General features: G+C 38.1%; 1 protein-coding gene across 2 annotated transcripts in view; it reads right to left on the bottom strand.

Moving 5' to 3' along the window:
- The window catches only part of STK32A (serine/threonine kinase 32A), a 151,658-nt gene that overhangs the window by 1,510 nt on the left and 128,538 nt on the right, over positions 1–21,610 (bottom strand). Inside the window, exons 9-13 of one of the 2 annotated variants that reach the window (XM_012456550.3) lie at positions 16,125–16,241; positions 13,652–13,777; positions 11,724–11,852; positions 3,077–3,141; positions 162–2,699 (exon numbers count right to left, since the gene is read on the bottom strand). In XM_012456550.3, the coding sequence (XP_012311973.2) occupies positions 2,606–2,699; positions 3,077–3,141; positions 11,724–11,852; positions 13,652–13,777; positions 16,125–16,241 (531 nt within the window). In that variant the 3' untranslated portion in view covers positions 162–2,605. Of the gene's footprint in view, positions 1–161; positions 2,700–3,076; positions 3,142–11,723; positions 11,853–13,651; positions 13,778–16,124; positions 16,242–21,610 lie in introns of those variants that run through there. The other variant, XM_012456631.2, reaches the window with a different exon arrangement.

Raw genomic sequence — 21,610 nt, 5'->3', positions numbered from 1 at the left:
TGGTCCCTGACACTCTTGGGGTTACCAGACTGCAGCAGAATCTGGCCACTTTCTTATTCTTGCTCTTTCAAACACATCTCCTCTCTAAAGTTGAGTCAGGGCAAGTGCTTCAAGTATATAGTGTTTGGAGAAAAACAGAATAGCACAAATGACGTCGGAACTGTAGGGAAAAGGAATCAAACAACAAAAGAGCTGGCTTTTAATTATGTGATGAAAATATGGTTGCTCTTAGAGAGGCACCATTTCACAGCTCTGCCCGAAGCTAGGGCCTGTTAGTTCAGCGAGGAGAAAATGGTGAATGCCAAGCTACAGTTTAGCTTTGGCTTTCTACTCATTCTTGGTTGCCCCAGTGTAACCTCTTTATGGAAAGCCTTGCATAAAAGGCAGCCATCTCTGTTTCTTTGACTCGTTTCCACTTATCTGGCTTTCCAAATGGGCATCAGTCAGATCTTCCCTGTTGCCAGCTTATTGCCAACTTGGTGAGACACAGGCTTTCCATAAGTATGGATAGGTTTAGGTACAGTGAGTAGCCAAGAGGTGAAAACAATCCCCCACCAAACCTGTTCACTTCTTGAGCCTATCCAGGGGCATATGGGTTGCCAAAAATAGTTCTTCTGCAAAGATCTATGTGTCTGTACAGTGGAGTTTCATCATATGCACATCTTACTTAGGTGAATTAAACTTTGTGCTTGGGAAATCAATCAATAAAATATAAAGACTTTGGGAGGCCGAGGCGGGTGGATCACCTGAGGTCAGGAGTTCAAGACCAGCCTGCCCAACATGGTGAAACCCCGTCTCTACTAAAAATACAAAAATTAGCTGGGTGTGGTGGCTTGCACTTGTAATTCCAGCTACCCAGAAGGCTGAGGCAGAAGAATCGCTGGAACTCGGGGGGCAAAGGCTGTGGTGAGCCAAGATTGTGCCACTTTACTCCAGCCTGGGTGATAGAGCAAGATTGTCTCAAAAAAAAAAAGAAAAAGAAAAAGAAAAAGTGAGACATCAGTGATATTTTAAATAAGTAGGCAACTGTGCTTGCCATTCTTGTAGTAAACACAAGGTAGGAGGGAGACAGGATACCACTGTTCCTTTAGTCTCCATGAACTTGCCCCTCTTGGATGTGCGGGCATTCCATTGGTCTAAGAGTAATTCTAAGGTCAGGTGTGGTGGCTCATGCCTGTAATCCCAGCACTTTGGGAGGCCAAGGTGGGCAGATCACTTGAGGCCAGGAGTTTGAAACTAACCTGGCCAACATAGCAAAACCCTGTCGCTACTAAAAATACAAAAGATTAGCTACACATGGTGACACATGCCTGTAATCCTAACTACTCAGGAGGCTGAGGCACAAGAATCACTTGAAACCATGAGGCAGAGGTTGTAGTGATCAGAGATCATGCCACTGCACTCCGACTTGGATGACAGAGTGAGACTTTGCCTGAAAAGAAAAAAAAAGAGTAATTCTAGTCTATAAAGACAAGTATAATTTGTTCAACATTTTAGCTCATCTTGTATTAGCCAAAATGAGACCAAAATAAAAAAACCAAATCAAAACAAAACAGAAACAATGACTTGTTTCATTAGTGAAGGGTGACACTGTATTGGGCTTCACTGAGAAAAAAAAAGATACTTCCTGTATGTTATGAGTAATTTAAGGGGTTTTTTATGGTAAATTTTACTGTCTTCTAAATTTATTTCTAACTTAGACTATAACTCCCATGTAAGATGCAACTTTGCTGAACTGCAAAGTGAACATACTTTCAGTGTGATGACATTCTCTTCTGGTCCTCTCCAGATACGGTTCTCTACTAATATTCAGGGGACAATTAGCCCTCAAGGAACATGCTTCTTGGAAGGAGAGCAGTGTGCTAATATTTAGCAATTGGCTTCTAGGAGGGAAGAAACTAGCATTTGCCAGTTTTCATGGTGTAAATACTCCCATTATTACCAATTTCAAGTCACTCCCTTCACATTGCTGAAGAAGGAGCTGGGAAGTGATGTGCATGGCAGGCTCAAGCCAGCTGAGATAAGCAAATCTGATGCTGACTCCAGCACACCACTGGAAGACCCTCATCCATCTATGTTACTTTTAATCTGATCTGATCCTATCCATGCCTCCCTGATAGAATTCCTTATCCTCATCCAAGTAGGCTGGGGGATTCTGACCACTTTGTAAAATTTTCTAGGTCGGAAAAGTCTCATTGAGTTGTGTGTCTGTCCATTTGTCACTATGCAATTAGAAAGAGTGAAAAAGTAAATCTACATTCATATATTCATTTTAAAATAAAAATAAAGGCTGTTTAGAATAACACTTACAGCACGAAAAAGGCAGGGTATGGCTCATCTAGTGCAACCCTCTCATTTTAGATAAATAAAGCACAGAAAGTGGCTGAGTGATTTGCTCTAGATCACACAGTTGATTGGTATGAAATGACATCCCAGGAGCTCAGGCCCAGGATCCTTCACTGTGTCGTGCCTGTTCTGAAAGATATTCATTCACATTTTTTAAGTCATGACGTGTGGAGTGGCAAGAACTACTGTCAGCTTTTCTTGACGTATGTGATTAGAAGTTCCTGGCATGAGATTGTCCCAAGCAGAAGACATGAGGCCTTTACAGGTTGTTATTCTGACCATTCTCATCTTGTGGGTCTTTGGTTTGTTCCAAGGCTAGATTTGGTTGTCTTTTACTAAAGTCCCTTTTTACTCTTAAAAAGAAAAAAAAAAGAGGTTTTATTCTTTGAAAAAGAAAATGAAAAGTTTAAGCTTTTGAAATAACATTAAGCCCAATAATTTATAAATAAGCATGACCCAAGTAAGTCTTCTAAAAGACTTTGATATTTAAGTGTTTACATCCCAATCCCTCTTCCCTTCCCATAAAAAACTTGATGCTAGGCTAATTTATCAATTAAAAAATTTTAAATACCTTACAAAAAAGTTTATAAATTTTCTATAATAGATAATATCATTTTTTCCAGACAGAAAATAATTTTTAAAAGGTTAAAAATATATTTTCTCTGCAAGTAAAGTCTGGCTGAAACATGCCATCATTTCTGGGGCTGTTGTTCTCCCAGGAATTACTTACTTTTCTCTATTGAAAATTATGAACTCCTTCTGGACAGAGTCAAGGTGCTCTTGAAGAAGACATGTCTTCCAGGTGAAAGTAGAAAAAAAAAATAGAGGTATAGTTAGCAGACAAATGAGGATCCTCAAACATCCAATAACCTATTGACACTTTATTCAATGAATAGCCCCAATTTGAGAAGTACCTTCAAAATGGGTGCTATGTGAAGAAGATTCTGGGAAGCTGGCAGAATAGGAAGCATTAGGAATCAGTCTCCCTTCCTAGACAGCCATCGCACTGGCAGAATCTGTCTGATGTCACTATTTTAGAATTCTGGAGTCCATTCTAAGCTTGCAACTTTCAGGGAAGGCTTGGGTGGCAAAGTGCAGTTAATTATGGCCAATTTAAGGTGTTAGCACAGCAGCAGCTATCCATCTATTATCCTCTAGCCCATGGGAGGGAGCTGAGCACACACAGGTTCTGGAGCAGTTTGCACTCAGCCTGTGGGAGCCAGGGTGGAAAGTAAGAATCATGTTCTCCAAATACTAAGGATAGGTGCTCCCATCACTGCTGCTTCTGATCACAGGGGTGCAAACAAAAAGCTTTACAGCCATTGTTGTTGCACCTCCCGCACACTGTTGCAAGCCTCTCTCCCTCAGGCTGTAGTGACTTCTAGGAGAATCAAAGGGCCAGCACCTTTCCCTCCCTTCATTTTTCTCCTTTCCTTCTTTTGGGAGCCACACATGAAAGACAAGGACATTCAAAAACAACTGCATATGTGGGGAAAATTAGAAAGTGACTGCACATGCCCAGGGAAAGGTATAGGCTCAGAAAAGATCTAAGAAGACCTAATGTTTACACCTCAGGCTGATCCTTGGTATGCAGACAGCTTACAACAAAAATAAAAAATAAAAAGAAAAACAATAACAAAAAGCAGCAAACCCTGGGGATGGGGGGAAATCTGATTTTCTTAGATCTATCACATTATTAGATTCAAGTGTCCAATACAATAAAAAAATCAAGATATGGCAGGAAATAGGAAAGCATGGCTGGTTCACAATCAAAAAACTGTAAATCAATGGAAGCTGTCCCTCAAAAAGACCAAATCGCGGATCTACTAGAAAAAGACTTCAAAACAACTATCTTACAGATGCTCAAAGAATTAAGGAAGATACAGAGAAAATCAAGAAAATGAAGTACAAACAAAAGTAAAATATTAATAAAAAGATAGAAAACCTAAAAAGAAACTGAAAGGAAGTTCTTGAGCTGAAAAGTGCAATAACTGAAATTTAAAAATTCACTACAGGATTTCAAAGGCAAAATTGAGCAGGCAAAGAAAAGAATCAGCATCAAACTTGATGACAGGACGGTGAAAATTATTGAGTCTGAGGAACAGAATGAAAAAAGACTGAAGAATAGTGAACAGACCCTACAGCAAGCTTGTCCAACCCATAGCTCGTGGGCCACATGTACCTCAGAATGGCTTTGAATGTGGCTCAACACAAATTCATAAACTTTATTAAAACATTATGAGATTTTTTTGGGGTGATTTTTCTTTAGCACATCAAATCTATCATTAGTGTTAGTGTATTTTATGTGTGGCCTAAGACAATTCCTCTTCTTCCAGTGTGGCCCAGGGAAGCCAAAAGAATGGACATCCCCTGCCTACGGAATGTGTGGATCGAGGAATAGTGAACAGACCCTACGGCAAGCTTGTCCAACCTTGTCCAAGCTTGTCCAATGTTTTAATAAAATTTATAAATTTGTGTTGAGCCACATTCAAAGTCATCCTGAGGTACATGTGGACCACGGGCTATGGGTTGGACAAGCTTGCTGTAGGGTCTGTTCACTATTGCTTGATGTATTCATCAAGCAAACCAGTGTATGTACCATGGAATTTCCAGAAAAGAAGAGAGAGAAAAAGGAAAACAGAATATGTAAAAAAAAAAAATAGCTAAAAGGTATGAGCCCCTAAATCCAAAAAAGCACAGTGCACCCCAAGTAAGATGAATTCAAAAAGACCCACATTGAGACATAAATATAATCAACTTTTTTTTTTTTTTTGAGATGGAATCTCACTTTTTCACCCAGTCTGGAGTGCAGTGGCACAATCTCAGCTCACTCCAATCTCCTCTTCTTGGGTTCAAGAGATTCTCTTGCCTCAGCCATCCAAGTAGCTGGGATTACAGGTGTGCACAACCACACCTGGCTAATTTTTGTATTTCTAGTAGAGATGGGGTTTTGTCATGTTGGTCTCAAACTCCTGGCCTCAAGCATTCCACCTGCCTCAGCCTCCCAAAGTGCTGGGATTACAGCTGTGAGCCACCATGCCCAGCCAATGTAATCAAACTTTCTAAAGCCAAAGAAGATAATCCTGAAAGCAGCAAGAGAGAAGTGACTTGTCATATACATCATAAGATGATCAGCAGATTTCTCATCTGAAATTTTGGAGGCCAGAAGACAGTGGGCTGATATCTTCAAAGTGCTAAAATTAAAACAAACAAACAAACAAACAAAAAAAAACAAAACTATCAACCAAGGATCCTACATCTGGCGAACTGTTCTTGAAAAGTGAGAGAGAAACAAAGATGTTTCCAGATAAAAGCAGAGGGAGTTCATTACCACTAGAATTTCCCTGTCCTAGTGGAAATGAACAGGAAATGCCCAAGGGAGCCCTGCAAGTAAAATGAAAGGACATGAGACAGTAACTTGAAGCTATATAGAGAAATAAAGCTCTCAGTAAGTGTAGATACATTGGACAATTGCAAAAACCAAGATTATTGTAACAATAGTTTGTAAGTCCTTTTTGTTTTCTACATAAGAGCCTAATATATATTTAAAAAAACAATTATTAATCTAAAAGCTAGTATTATTATAAATTTGTCTTGGAGGTTCTACCTGGATTTTGTGAATAGTGTAAAAACATCTCTATACTGAATAATGATAGAATGTTCTCAACAATGGTACTGGAGTGGATTAAATATCCTTCTCTTCTAGTCAGCAGAGCCTTCTTTATTTGTGACTTTCTTGCAGACATGCAGAGCATTTGCTTTGACACTGTACTGTCCAGCTTTCAACATCTATTGGTGACTTTTCCATCATAGTGAAAAAATTGAGTCTCAAAAAAAGATGATTACCAGTCCCAGGACAGAATCAAACCCAGATCGAATGTTTTAAAAGTCTGCAACAAAATACTTACAAATTTCTTCTGATGAAAAATATTATTCTTTAAAAAAATTATTCAGTCATTAAAATTTTTTTAAATCTAGGAATTAGAATATGCTAAGGTTTCCAGTACTGGAGAGTTTTCTTTCTGAGCACTTATTTAGGTGACAGGAGAGGAAACAATCAAAAGCACAGAAGGGGGATGGGGAACAAGACAAAGGAGAAGAGGAGGCGTTGTTGTGTTTCGCTCTTATTTGCAAACAGAAGCATTTGTAATCCTGAGGGTTTCTGGTATGGGCCACAGGGGACAGGCAGCTACAGGATAAACGTAATCTGATAAAAGCTCTTCGGAGCAACACTTTCACCCCAAGATTTTAGGAAAAATATTTTTTAACATTAAAAATCAAGGTTACAATTGAGTGACATGCAAAAATCCACATGGATTTTTTTCCTCTACTATATAATTATTTTATTTAAACAAAGATATGAAATGTACACTTGGAGATAACTTTGTGCTATGACATTTCAGACCCCATGATCTTTAAAGGGTTCATGTTCAACATGTTCTCTTTCCTCTGCTTTAGGTGGAAAACTTTAAGAAGTGTGGCCAAAGGGATACATTAACTGGAGTAGCCAAAAAGAGAATATGAAATAAGGGGGAAGCAAAAAGAATGGAGGACTAATGGATCATATGTGACTCAGAAGTAAAAATCTTAGGACTCACCTATTAGGATAAGCAAAGGAAACTGTGATTAAAGTATCATAGCTGGAGATGGCATTAGAAATGTTGTAAGAATTTAGAGCAGGTGGAAATCTCAGGAGAAGAACAAGAGGATTTAGGGAATTTGCCTCAACAGGCAGAGAGACTAGGTGGCATGGCGATCTGTTGATTCCATACTTTAAAGATGTTGAGCCAAGAGAGAAAAAGTGGAGGATATTCTGGGAGGAAAGAAACAACCGAGGCATCTGACATGAGCATGAAAAGAGCCAAGGAAAAGAAAGGCTAGGAGTCAGGAAGTGCAGTGGAAAGTAAAGCACCACGACGGCTAACATTCTGTGGAGCACTTTACATGCACAAATTTACTCAGAACAAGCCTATGAAGTTGATACACATACCAGCTCCATTTATAAATGAGGAAACTGAGACATGAGAAAAATGTAAAACTTTAGTTATGCTCCTCTAGTTTATCACATCCTAGGATCTTTAACAGTGTATCTCAGTTATGGCTGCACACATAAAATCACCTGAAGTAAATTTTAAAATACTGAGGCCCAGGATACAAAATCAATGTGCAAAAATTGCTAGCATTTCTATACACCAATAATATACAAGCAGAGAGCCAAATCATGAATGAACTCTCATTCAGAATTGCTACAAAAACACCTAGGAATACAGCTAACAAGGGAAATGAAGGACATCTTCAAGGAGAACTACAAACCACTGCTCAAGCAAATCAGAGAGGACACAAACAAATAAGAAAAAACTTTATGTTCACAGATAGAATCAATATGAAAATGACCATATTCCCAAAGTAATTTATAGACTCAATGCTATTCCCATTAAATGACCGTTGACATTCTTCACAGAATTAGAAAAATCTATTTTAAAATTCATATGGAATCAAAAAAGAGCCCAAATACCCAAGACAATCCTAAGCAAAAAGAACAAAGCTGGAGGCATCATGCTACCTGACTTCAAACTATACTACAAGGCTCCAGTAACCAAAACAGCATGGTACTGGTACAGGAACAGAGACCAGTGGAACAGAATAGAGAACTCAGAATAGAGAGCTCCTTTTCTAGGCTTGTGGCTTGAATGGAATTCCCTTGCCAACACTTGACTCTTTTCTAAGGTGGTACCTAAACAGTGATGAATTTGGCCCTAGCGTGACAAGGTGACTTTGAGCTACACACAGTGAGGCAGGAAATGAGGTTAAACTACAGATAACATAATGTTGATATGGTGGGTGTTCTTGTTAGATTTGCCTGAAAGAATGACTTCGGTGAATGCATCTAGATAAGATTAAAGGAATGGAGGATGAGGAATGTCACAAGCCTTTTGAACACAGCATAAGTAATTCCTAGGATCTGCAACCACCTGTCATTTTATTTCCTCTGAAACACTAATGATCTACTTCTGTCCTGAGGATGTGCCAGCCTTAAAATGCTCTTGTCCTTTCTTGTATCCTCACTTATCTCTGTTCAATCTAGAGGAACCAGATCAAAAGTTGCCTCCTCTGGAAAGCCTCTCCTAACCCTTCACTAAGGTCCAGTGAGCAATTCCTAGAGCACTTTGTGTATCTAACCATAGCATTGACCACCTAGTCAGAAACATTTCCTAACATAGCAGGAACTTTACAATCATTTGAATTAATTAATTAATTAACATGTTAATAATATAATAAGGTAAGATTGACCCCCACATTTTAAAAGCCTTAATGTAAAAGAGTGAAGATAGAGTGAATAATTGGAAAGATAGTTCATAATCTTCTGACACTTATTGGAGGAAAGACTGTTCTTTGTTTTGAAGCAAAATACCTTTTATTTTTGAACCTGCGGGAAAAATTAGAAGAATCTAGAGAAAAACGCTGACAATAAGCAGTTCCAAGCTCCCATCTTGCAAAAAAAATCATGAAACAAGCAGATACTGTCAAAACCAGTTTTGTCAAAACTCCAGAAAGCAGTCAAAGGTTTACTGGAACCAAGTGAATACTAAGTTAAGAAAAGAAAAACAGCTTAAAAGTGTTCCTGGTATTAAATCTCAGTCAAAATATTAGTTCAGCACAAGCTAAAGTAACAGACTTCAGTGATGACACAACAAAGAAGACAATCTTTGCAAAAATTTTTTTGAGAAGTCATTAAAAAATGGGAAACTACAGCCTTCAATAATCAAAAATAGCAAACCATGAAGAAAGGAGGAATCTGATTTCCAGAGTTACCACATTGTAATATTCAAATGTTAAGTTTTCAACAGCAGCCAAAAAAAAAAAAATCACAAGTCACACAAAGAAACAGGAAAGTATCACCATTTAAAGACTTAAAATAAATGGACAGAAATTGTCCCTACGGAAGCCCAAACATTGAGCTTTCTAGAGTAACATTTTAAAACAATTTGTCTTGAATATGCTCAAAGTTTTGTTTTGTTTTTGTTTTTTTGTTTTTTTAAGACGGAGTTTTGCTCTTGTTACCCAGGCTGGAGTGCAATGGCGCGATCTCGGCTCACTGCAACCTCCGCCTCCTGGGTTCAGGCAATTCTCCTGTCTCAGCCTCCTGAGTAGCTGGGATTACAGGCACGCGCCACTATGCCCAGCTAATTTTTTGTGTTAGTAGAGACGGGGTTTCACCATGTTGACCAGGATGGTCTTGATCTCTTGACCTCGTGATCTACCCGCCTCGGCCTCCCAAAGGAATATGCTCAAAGTTAAAGGAAACCACAAAACAGTTCTCAAAAATTTTAAGAGGACTAAAATCATTGAAATGAAGGTAGGAATTAATAACAGAAGGAAAACTGGAAAATTCACAAATATGTGGAAATTAAATAACATACTCTTAAACAATGAGTCAAAAAAATCACATGAGATATCAGAATATACTTAGAGATGAATTAAAAACAAAACACAACCTCCCAAAACTTATGGGATAAGTGAAGGCAGTGCTCAGAAGAAACTTTATAGCTATAAACACTGATACTAAAAAAGAAGAAACATCTTAAGTCAAAAGCCAGCTGAACGCCTTGCTAGTATGTTAAGGATTTTTGCATCAACATTCATAAGAGATATCAGCTTGTAATTACCATTTTTGGGGATGTCTTTGTCCAGTTGGGAATCAGGGTAACACTGGCTTCATAGAATGAATAAGTGAGGAAATATTTACAGTTCGTATATCTGATAAGGGTCCAAAATCCAGAATATGTAAAAAAAAAATCCTATAATTCAACAACAGAAATGAGAAGGTGACATTTAAGGTACAAAGAATGAGAGAAGGCCCCCTATGGGAAGATGCAAGAGAAGAACATTTCAGGAACAGAGAAGAGCAAGGGCCCTGAAGAAGAACAAAAAGTTCAATGCTTGGGAGTGAGACGTTTGCAGGGCCTGTGAGGTTGGAGGGTTTTAAGTGAGGGTCAGAGCGGGATAGTACAAAGATGGGCAGATCATGTTAAGCATGGTAGACATGGTCAAAAGTTATTCCCAAATTGCTCAGTTATTTCTAAAATTTTAAAAATGTATAGTAAAAATGATCTCTTGGTTTTTACTACACATTAGGTCCTGTTATCAGAGAGGCCTGTATCCAGCTTGAGCTGAGTTTTGCTGGGTCAAGGGAAGGAGCGAGTCTGGAGAAGTGGGCTGGTTATGACATGATCATGAAGAACAGACCATTGGGAAGAAGACAGTTCAGTGACAAGCAACATACAAGATGAGTTAAGCATTCCTTGGAGGTCCTAGAAAACATTTCAGGAAGGGAATCTGGCAAGAGGCCAGTTCTGTGGTCAAACAGGACCCAGCTGTGAACTTTGGTTAATTGTCCATTGAAATATCTAGTAGCCTCTGACAACTAGTGAAATTAAAGACATGGAGGATACTTATTTTTTTGCAGAGCCATCTTTACCAGAAGACTACACAATCTTTGAGAAAAGGGACAGCATTGAGTACAGAAATTATATCTCAATCATTTCTAACTCCGATGTTTAGCACAGGACCTGGCAGATAATAGTTACTAAATAATAGTAGCCTAAATGAATGGATGGATGGATGGATGGATGGATGGATGGATGGATGGATGGATGAAAGAATGGATGAATGGTCATGTGGATGGATAGATGACCTTTAGAAGCAAAGTGAATGTTTATTACTTCATCATGATTATAATTCATAGAGCCACATGTGAGTATAAAATCCTACTGAGTGCTTGCAAGTTACTGCACTGAAATCTGAGCTCTGACTCTGACAGAGAACAATATACTTAGTTACAAAATTAATTTAACTCAGCCTGAAATCCAGCAATGGTGCTCAACCATGTTATAATTCCATCCTTCCTGTGAACAGACACTCTTCTGTGAGGCTTGATATGATAAAATTCTACTTGGGGCAGAGAATAGACACCATCTTTAGTTGGTTGCTTCCAGCAACTCCTCAAAGCAGCCATGTGTGTACTTTGAAACCTGCCCCTTTAACAAAATTTTATGAACTATATCCTGACCTAGACTTGGCCAAAAAGTCCCTCCCCCAGGAAACTTGTAAATTTTGAATTGAGAACTGGAAGAGAAAAATAACTCAGTCAAGTTAATGGCAGAGCTCTAGAGGGAAAGCCTACCAGTAAAACATTGCTGCTAGGATCCTCAGAGCAGCTCTGGTCTGCCCTTTTATAAGCCTGGGTGTTCGACTTCTCCTGTTCCACTAAGCAGCAAAAGCAGGGTGCTGAAGTGACCTCCCACTAGAAGCTCTCAAAGATACTGCAGCCATCATGGGGATGCCCATGACCCTGAGTTTGGTGGGTTCCTATTTACCTGAGAGGAATTGCATTTCCTCATCTCCTTCTCCTTCTTTGCCAGACGCTTTTTTTTCTTGTGAAGAGGTTTGGACTCCAAAATCATTTCCTCAAGTTCAAAGGTAGGATCACAATTCAGCCTGCCTTTCTGCAAGAAAGACAGTTGGCTCAATCATCAGATTCCTGTATCATTCTAAAAAACAAACCAGATCTAATACGGAAAATAAGACTTAGTCTTAACGAGGCAGTTCATAAATAATAAGCTGGGGTTCCCACTCTAAGTTTTACATTATTTATTGCAAACATTGTTTTTCATATTCTTTGTTTGTTTTTCTAAACTCTCAATTAGCCCTCAGTGAGTAAAACGAAAGCCAACTTGCAATTATTATTCTAAAGTGGAAGCTTTTGGGTTATGTCTCCCAAAGTGTGTTCTAATAAAGATGTATATCAGAATCACCTAAGTTGCTTGTTCAGCTTCCCAGTTCTCTAACCAGACTTCCCATATCAGGATTTCAGAATGTGAGGTCCAAGACTTTGCACTTTAATAAGTTCCCCAGATGATCCTGATTTACACTAAAGTCAGGGAAGCATAACGTAGAACTCTTTTTGAGCCAGCACTGATGGCTAATTGCAGAGACGCAGCACATGGAAGGAGGAGAGGAAGCAAGAGTTGGTGGTGCCTAGACCTTTATTGTGTCATGTGTCAATTATGGTACAAGTTGCCCCTGCTGAACCCTGCAAAGTGGAGAGGTAAGAACATAGACCTGCCCTCCCTTTGTTCCATAAGGTACGCTTCCACCACACTGCTTTCTCCTTTCTCTTACTTTGCACTTTCTCCTGATCCTTTCATTGGAGCATGCCAACTGCTGTTTGTACATGAAGGATCACACTCTCACATTTCCACAGCAAATGCCTCACTTGGGCTTAAGAATAGAAACTTTTTTTTTCTTTTTTCTGAGACAGGGTCTCACTCTGTTACCCAGGCTAGGGTGTAGTGGCACAATCACTGCTCATATAGCTTCAAACTCCTGGACTCAAGTGATCTTCCTACCTCAGCCTGCTAGGTAGCTGAGACCACATGAAAGTACCACCACTCCTGGCTAATTTTCTTTTCTTTTTTTGTAGATACACAGTCTTGCCATGTTGCCTAGGCTGATCTTGAACCCCCAATCTTCCTGCTTTGGCCTCCCAAAGTACTGGGATTACAGGCCTGAGCTGCCATGAACAGCCAAAACAGAAAACTGCATTGGTTCTACAGGCCCCTTAGAAGCCTCTTATTCCGCCCAATATACCTACAACTGAACATATAATTCCAGTTCTAGGCAGAGAGAAGGAGCTAGAGGCCTCACTTGGGACTGTTGGCCTAAGCTTCTGGATTCTGGCTCTTACCAGCAGAATGCTGTAGACCATAGAAGTCCATTGGTTGAGTATCCATCCAATGGGAATTATGTATCTTTGATTATTAGTTCTTACAAATATAAATCCCTGAGATAGAACAAACAAAGGAGGAGGAGCAAATGGTAAAATAAGTTCCTCACCCCAACTCAAACAATTTTCAATTCTTTGACTCACAGATCTCCAGGGACACAAACTTCTGCATCTTTAGAATCAAAGAAAACTTTAAAAAAAATCAGCAGATTCATGAGAATGACCCTTTGGAGAACTAGGACTTTCTTTCAATAAAAACATGCCATAAAAAGTGATTGAAAGCTAGAACTGCAGTTGCAAATATACCTTGATTAGAATTCCAGCTTGACTGCTTGCTAGCTTTGTGACCTTTGATGACAAACTTACCCTGTGTGTGTCTTAATTTTCTCATCTGTAAAATGGGAATTGGACTCTCTTATAACACTGGTGTGATTATCTGATGAGACAATGTGTGAAACTGGCACACAGAGTAATGTACACTGAATGGGAGTTATTACAGGTTTGTGATGATTGACTCACATTAGGAATGAAACCTGGAATGAGCCTCTTCTGAAAAACTGCATCCCAGTTTATATCATTCATATATGGGAAGTTCTGGACATCAGACAAATGAGAAAATCGTTGGTCTGGATTAGGTTCAAGTAGCTGCCAAAAAATACAAACATCAAGGTCATAAAAAAGGTTAGGAGGACAAAAAATCCATACAAACTCCCTGTAAAAGTTTTTAAGTGTAGGACTGAAGGAAAAAAGGCAGTGTCCCCCATCCCTAATCCCATAAACAATGTAGATAATACATAGTTAGAATGAACAGTATGTAGGATTCTGCAATGTGATGAGTAAAAATAGCTGGTCCTACGAAGTCAAATATATCTTTGATTCTTGACTCCTTTACTTACTAAGGGCAAATTTGTTCCCTAAATCTTAGTTTACTCATATGTGAAAAAAAAAAGGGTAATAATCCATTTCATAAGATTGCAGTCAGGATTAGTGAGAGGCTTTATATAAAGTGCCTGGTAGAAAACCTATGGTGACAAATGTTGATACATTTTCACAAGTGAAACTCATTTCGTACTAAGAATTTTAGCTGTTTTTACAACTAACTAAAATACATTGTGGGTGGCATAAGATAAGGTATAACTAAGGTAACTGTTAGTGTTCTAGATTTTGCTAATTGGGATAAAAGGATTTTGCCTCCTTAGTCATTCCTGAGCCAATATCACACCAATTGTATGGCTCAAATAGGCAATGTCAGTCCCACTTGAGAATGCTTCTGAAGATGACAACCATAAAACCTCAGAGTGTAATTCATGGAGTGAAGCAGGGCTGTCTTGGAACTAAGCAGAATTTGCTTATGGAAAATGATACCCCATTCTACATCTTTGACATTACTGATGACAATGTCTCTATTCCAAAATAGGGAACTTGACTCCAAAAACAAGAGACACAAATGATGACTTGACGGCTCCTTAGCCTCAAAAGCTATTCTCCGTTACCAGCCACAACTCGTATAATTTTCTCCCTAAAAAAAAAAAGAATCCAAGCCCATTCCTCTTCGGCTTCTCATTCTTGTTTTGTATCATCACTCAGTATACACTACTGAGCTCCTACTATAATTGTTCTTCATCTTTTTGATGAATAAGGGTACCTTGAAAATCCAATGAAAGCTATGGACCTCATTTATTCAAATACTTGTCAAATTTCACTTCTCAGACTCTGTGTTAGATGCTGAGAATACCATGGTACACATGTGAAACATGGTCCCTACCCTCATGAAGCTAAGTGGAAAATGGTAAGTAACCCAAGGATCACAAAAATGCTGGTCATAATTTTGAACTGAAAACCAAGAAGGTGATATCTGAGCTAACAGCTAAAGCTGTGCTTCCCAAACTATGTAGAAGGTACAGTTATTTTTGTTTGCTTTTGTCTGTTTCAATTTCCAATCCACTGAAATCAGTGTGTGGTCTTATTGTACATTGCCAGTATGCAGCACCCCACATAGACACCTTGTGACTTGAGTTCAACATCACTCAAACAAGCCTGGACCCTCTTCAATAAGACAAGTGCACTGATCATGTATTTAGATGCTACAGCAGTGTCCAATTGCTATAAAAGTTTCTAAATACTTCTCTCAATTTCTTTACTTACAATAGACCTGTAAAACAATTCATGGACTAGAACCAGTGAAACATATTGGGTGGTACTGCTCTCAAGGAGGAACTGGAGGAACTAGGACTGGAGGCAATGTTCCAGGAACACGAACTAGCATGTGCAAAGGCCCTGTGATGAGAGGAAGACTGGTATGTAAAAGTGAAGAAGGGGGAAAGAAAGAAAAGAGGAAGAAAAAGGCCAAAGCAGTTTATGTGTAAAGAGGGTACAAGAGTCCAAAAGTCCAAAACGAGGCTTGAGAGGTACTTTGAGCTTTGGTACCATAAAATGATTTAAGTCTTTATTCCAAGAACAAGGAAAAGACTCAGGACTGTCCTTTAACAAACCACTATGGGGCTGAGTAGGGAAATGAATGGAGTGGTAAAAGTGTATGGAGGGAAACCAGTTATAAGGCTAGACTGGTGGCGGTTGGATTGGGGAAATAGGAGTGAGGACAGAGAGAAGTGAAATATTTTAATACTTAAAATACAAAATTTCAGAACCTGGTGATGAATTGAATATGCAGATGTTAAATGAGTCCTTGCTTCTGGCTGGCATCAGTAGATTTGGATAGAGAAGCCAGTCACTGAGAGAATTTCCTGAGAAGAAATTCAGGAAAGACAAAGATTAAGAAGTCCATTGTGTTTGAGATGGCTTTGGGACATCCGAGGGGACTTCTGAGTTGACTTAATGAAGCCATGTGTTTGAAAGCTAACAGCTAGAAAATACACTCTAGAAATGTATATTATCATGACTGTCCCCAATCTTGTATACTAACTTCTAAACTTAAATCAGAGAGCATGCTTCCTTTTGTTTCTTCCTTTTGACATGCAGTCTTCCTTCTTACCTTTTTAAGAAGTGACACCATTTCTTGTGACCAGGCAGAAGGGTAAGTTACAATAGCCGTCTCATACATGTGTACAATTTCCTTGCTGGAAGTACTGGAGCGAATATGATATGGTCTCTTAAGGGAGAAAAGAAGTAAAAGTCTTTATTTTTATATGGGAAAAGAAAAAAAAGTTTGCAAATGTTTCCAAGCTAAACTTTCAGCCAATAAAATATCTATAATCAATTTCTAACCCTGTCCAGCTGACTGTTGTGCTGCCATAGGTGTAGGTGGTCCTGTGTTGCCAGACCACCTACTTTTTCTTAAAGAGCTGCTAGAAACTTATGGTTACTTATAAAATATCATAATTTTTAAAGTTGAACACTCCACTGAGCCAAACAAAACATTTGAGTGGGCTGAATCAGCCTCTGAGATGCTGATTTGAAATTGTTTTATAAGGTAATTTATGTAAGTATTTACACAAAATACTGGCCAAGTCCTCAGTAAATGGAAGTCAAAAAATTATGTAAGGGTTGATTGCAAGGAGATCCAGAATTTTACCATCCCATCCCTTTCACTAGTTTGCAGTATAATGAGGAAGCTCAGGACAGAAAACTACTCAGAAAACATCAACCCCAGTCCCGCAAATGCTATGAGTCCCTGGTTCCACAGAGTATGGTGGGGTGGAGAATTCTATGATGAGGCAAAAGCCTTTAAAAACTTTTTTTGGGAAGAACCAGGTTCGTCTACAGTTTTAACTTTGGAGAAAAGTAATTTAAGAAGAAAAGAAATTAAACCAAAGAAAACTGTGGATTCGTTGTAGTTTTCACAGCTTTACACTAGAGGGCAGCCTTTATCTATGTTGATTTATTTTGTAGGGAACTTGCCAACACTGGCATTTATCTTTTACGTGAACTGTAAACTACTCAAAGCCAGAGATTACATCATTCTTGTTCATGATACCTAGCACTTAGTAGGTGTACAATACATGTTTATTCAATGAATAAAATTTTCACATTAGATTAACTAACCACAGCACAGTTAATATGGATGGACACATTGATCACATGCCTGATCCTTTCAAGTAGTTTAATAAATAATTGTTAATGAATAAAGTAAATTGGGGGAAATGAAAGGGTTTAAAATTTTCCCTGTAGTAAATCAGTATTAAGAGGTAATATAAAACAATCAAGCATTTGAGCTCTGAAGTCAAAAGGATTTGGGTGCTAAACTTGGCCACTCAATTGAGCTTGTTACTTGATCTGTGAAATTAACTACCTTATGAGATTGCTAGGTAAATTAAAGGAGATAATAGGTGTAAGTTTTTCAGCAGAGTGGCTAATAGTATTAGACACAATACAGGAGAGATACTTTTATCATATTGACACAAAGGTATAAATGGGCATATGTAAATGTGAATGACTAGTGAACAGCAAAATGAGTCCTCAAGAAAGGTGATGGGAAGAAAGGTTTAATTTTACACATCAAGTCAATGTCCGTTATTCATGGAACCATGAAGTGCCAGGAGGTGACGCTTGAAAGGGAGATTAAGTCAAACATTTTTCTTTTTAAGTAATGTCTAAAAACAACTGCCATATTTTCCCCCTCAAGACTAAATAAAGGACCATAGCTTAATCATATGTCTTGGTAATGATATAGTAGAAATAACTCCTTAACTCAGTATCAGTAAAGGAGGGCTAGATGCTTTATCACCATTATCAATGTTTATTGATAATTTAGTAGCCAAAGAGAACTATAGTTTACTCCGTCTGATTCAGACCATGTTTATCATTAAGAATCAGATTAGGCTTAGTATACTCAAGCTTCTAAGCTTATATGTGTATGCACATGTGTTTTTTCTTCTTTCGATGTCTCTTATTGATTGTAATTCATTGCTGCTTCTCAACCTACTGTTTCTTGGCCACCTAGAAAATAAAATGATGTTATAAACAAATGAATTAACTGATGAATGCCACAAGCAACTGATATAAGTGTGCTTGTTTTTCTCCATTTACTTTATAAGGCCATATGACTTAATTTAATTTTTAAAATCTCCATGACCTGTCGGTTTATTTAAAAATAATCACATTGTCTTTATCTTATTCATTAATTTATATTTACAGTTCTAAATTTAAAAATTCACTTTATCAACTACCAGAATCATATATTTATTCATTTACCAATTATTTATTGAATGCCTACCATGTTCCAGCACCTTTCTTAGGCATTGAGGGTACAATAAAGAATAAGACATATATGGTTTCTTTTTTTAAAATTATTATACTTTAAGTTCTGGGGTACATGTGCAGATTGTGCAGGTTTGTTACATAGGCACATATGTGCCATGGTGGTGGTTTGCTGTATCCATCGCCCTATCATCCACATTAGGTATTTCTCCTAATGCTATCCCTCCCCAATCCCCTCACCCCCTGCTATTCCTCCCCTAGCCCCCCACCCCCAGGCCCCCATGTGTGATGTTCCCCTCCATGTGTCTATGTGTCCTCATTGTTCAACATCCACTTATGAGTGAAAACATGTGGTGTTTTGTTTTCTGTTCTTGTGTCAGTTCGCTGAGAATGATGGTTTTCAGTTTCATCCATGTCCCTGCAAAGGACATGAACTCATTCTTTTTTATGGCTGCATAGTACTCCATGGTATATATGTGCCACATTTTCTTTATCCAGTCTATCATTGATAAGCATTTGGGTTGGTTCCAAGTCTTTGCTATTGTGAATAGTGCTGCAATAAACATACGTGTGCATGTGTCTTTATAATAGAATGATTTATAATCCTTTGTGTATATACTCAGTAATGGGATTGCTGGGTCAAATGGTATTTCTATTTCTAGATCCTGAGGAATTGCCACACTGTCTTCTACAATGGTTGAACTAATTTACGCTCCCACCAACAGTGTAAAAGCATTCCTATTTCTCCATATCCTCTCCAGCATCTGTTGTCTCCTGATATTTAATGACTGCCATTCTAACTGGCATGAGATGGTATCTCAATGTGGTTTTGATTTGCATTTCTCTAATGACCAGTGATGATAAACTTTTTTTCATATGTTTGTTGGCTGCATAAATATCTTCTTTTGAAAAGTGTCTGTTCATATCCTTTGCCCCCTTTTTGATGGGGTTGTTTGGTTTTTTTTTCTTGTAAATTTGTTTAAGTTCTCTGTAGATTCTGGATATTAGCCCTTTGTCAGATGGGTAGATTGCAAAAATTGTTTCCCATTCTGTTGGTTGCTGGTTCACTCTATTGATAGTTTCTTTTGCTGTGCAGAAGCTCTTAAGTTTAATTAGATCCATTTGTCTATTTTGACTTTTGTTGCCATTGTTTTAGTCATGAAGTCCTTGCCCATGCCTAGACACATATGGTTTCTATGTTGGTGGGGCCTAGAGTCTACTTGAGGAAGCATGTAAATTTATTATATAGACTGTATACACACACACATTTAAATAAAGCTTGAGAAAAATTACAGTATGCAATCACAGTATATATCAAACAAGCCTAAGGCAGCATCTAAACTAACAGTGAGCATATAGAGAATAAACAAAGTGGAAAAAATGAAATGTTATATGGGAACAAATGATGTGTTGTGATTATAGTTGTATTTCAGAAGTGCAAAGGTAAAAAGTTGCAGCTAAGAATGTACAATGAGTACAAAAGTATGTACATACGTATCCTAAGTTCATACTTTTGGATAATATGAAACTATAAAAGATGTGGACCTTTGCCTTTGCAACTGCAATGAGATAGCAGGGAGTCAGAGGGATGACAAAGCAGATTAATAGTTAAGGGACACATTCGTTAACACCAAAACCAAACTCAGAAATGATGAGGGTGTTTTTGAGCACATTTTCTCTTGAAGGCATATATTTTTCTGTAAAGAAAGATTTGCAAATGTGGAAGAAATTGTTGTTTAGCACCCTTCCTCTGTGGTTTAGTTGTGTTGATGCTTGTAATTAAATGTTATTTCATTTTTTTTGGATTAGCTATATTTCGAAACATAATTGCAGTAGCCTAGTTGGTGATTTTTTTCCTAGAAGGTGTCTAAGTGATTCGTAGTTATTTGTTCTTCCATTCATTCAATAAACATGTATGATGTACCTATTAAAAGTTAAATACTATGACCTGGTGCAGTGGCTTACGCCTGTAATCCCACCACTTTTGTGGTGGTGGAGGGGCAAGTGGATTGCTTGAGCCCAGGAGTTCAAGACCAGCCTGGGCAACATGGTAAGGCCCCACCTCTATAAAAAATACAAAAATTTTCCAGGCATGGTGGCATGTGCCTGTAGTCCCGGGTTCTTGGGAGGCTCAAGTGGGAGGGTTGATTGAGCAGAGGAGGGGGAGGTTGCAGTGAGCTGAGATTGCACCATTGCACTCTAGCCTGGGGGACAGAACAAGACTCTCTTTCTTTCTCTCTCGCTCTAAAAAAAGTTAAATACTGTGAATAATACTAACTTATACAAGATATATTCTTTACCTTTAATGAATTAACAACCTAATAATATACAAGAGATGAAACATAAAAATTGATATACCTATAGATTTAATCCTTAAAAAGAAAATAGATTTAGGCATTCTTATCTAGAAAGCTGTACATTTTGTCTTATGAAATGAAAAAAAGAAAAAAGAAAAAAAAGGCTCAACAAGATAAAACATAATTCTGGTTTTGCTAAAAAAACAAATCTATCTATATCTATCTGTCTGAAGATAGAGTATCCTTATGAGAACAGAAATAAGTTGGAAGTGAATGTGACAAACTGCTAAGGTGGGGTTTAAAAGTAAAAGGGAGTTTAATTTCTTAACTGGAAATGTTCTTTGCCTTAGAGACTACAGCTGATTTTTGCTTTCATTTTTGTGGTTTTCCATATTTTCTAATAAGCTTAGATTCTGAAAATTCACAGGAGAGATAAAGTAACTAAATGTTTGGAAGAGATTCGGATCACTTTAGCTAGGAAGATCAGAGAATGTTTCTTTAGAGAAAGTGCTATTTTGTCACAGGTGATAAAGTATGAATAGAATTTGAATATGAGGAGATCTAGAAAAAGCTCCCGAACACAAATTGGAATAGTTTACTAGTGTATTCTTTCTTAGAAATGACCAAAATACAGCGGCTATAAAGAATTTGAAAAGGCCTGCAATCAAGATATGTCCTTCATTAAAACTTCATTTAGTGATTTCCAATCTTAAGAAGAGTGATTTTTAAAGAAGACCAAGGTTTACCTTGGAAATCATCTTCATAGGCAAAGAAACAAGAAGTTAAAAAGATGAAGAGATGCTTTGAGAAGAGGAAAAAGTTCTAAGAGGCCAGAATGAGTTCATAAAGGGTCAGAAATATTCACATGAAAGCAAAATCTGAAACGTTAGCCTAATTCTGAAGAATGCCAAGCTAAAGCATCTGAAGTTTGTTGGGGGGAGTAGGAGGGGCAGATAAGGCTTATGAAAGGGGTGTGTGTGTGTGAGAGAGAGAGAGAGTGAGTGAGAGAGAGAGAGAGAGAGAG

Source organism: Aotus nancymaae, unplaced genomic scaffold (genome assembly GCF_030222135.1).
Source record: "Aotus nancymaae isolate 86718 unplaced genomic scaffold, 86718_ANA_hifiasm-v0.15.2.pri h1tg000064l_1, whole genome shotgun sequence".
Classification (NCBI taxonomy): Eukaryota; Metazoa; Chordata; class Mammalia; order Primates; family Aotidae; genus Aotus; species Aotus nancymaae.
This window is presented reverse-complemented; position numbering and strand designations above follow the sequence as displayed.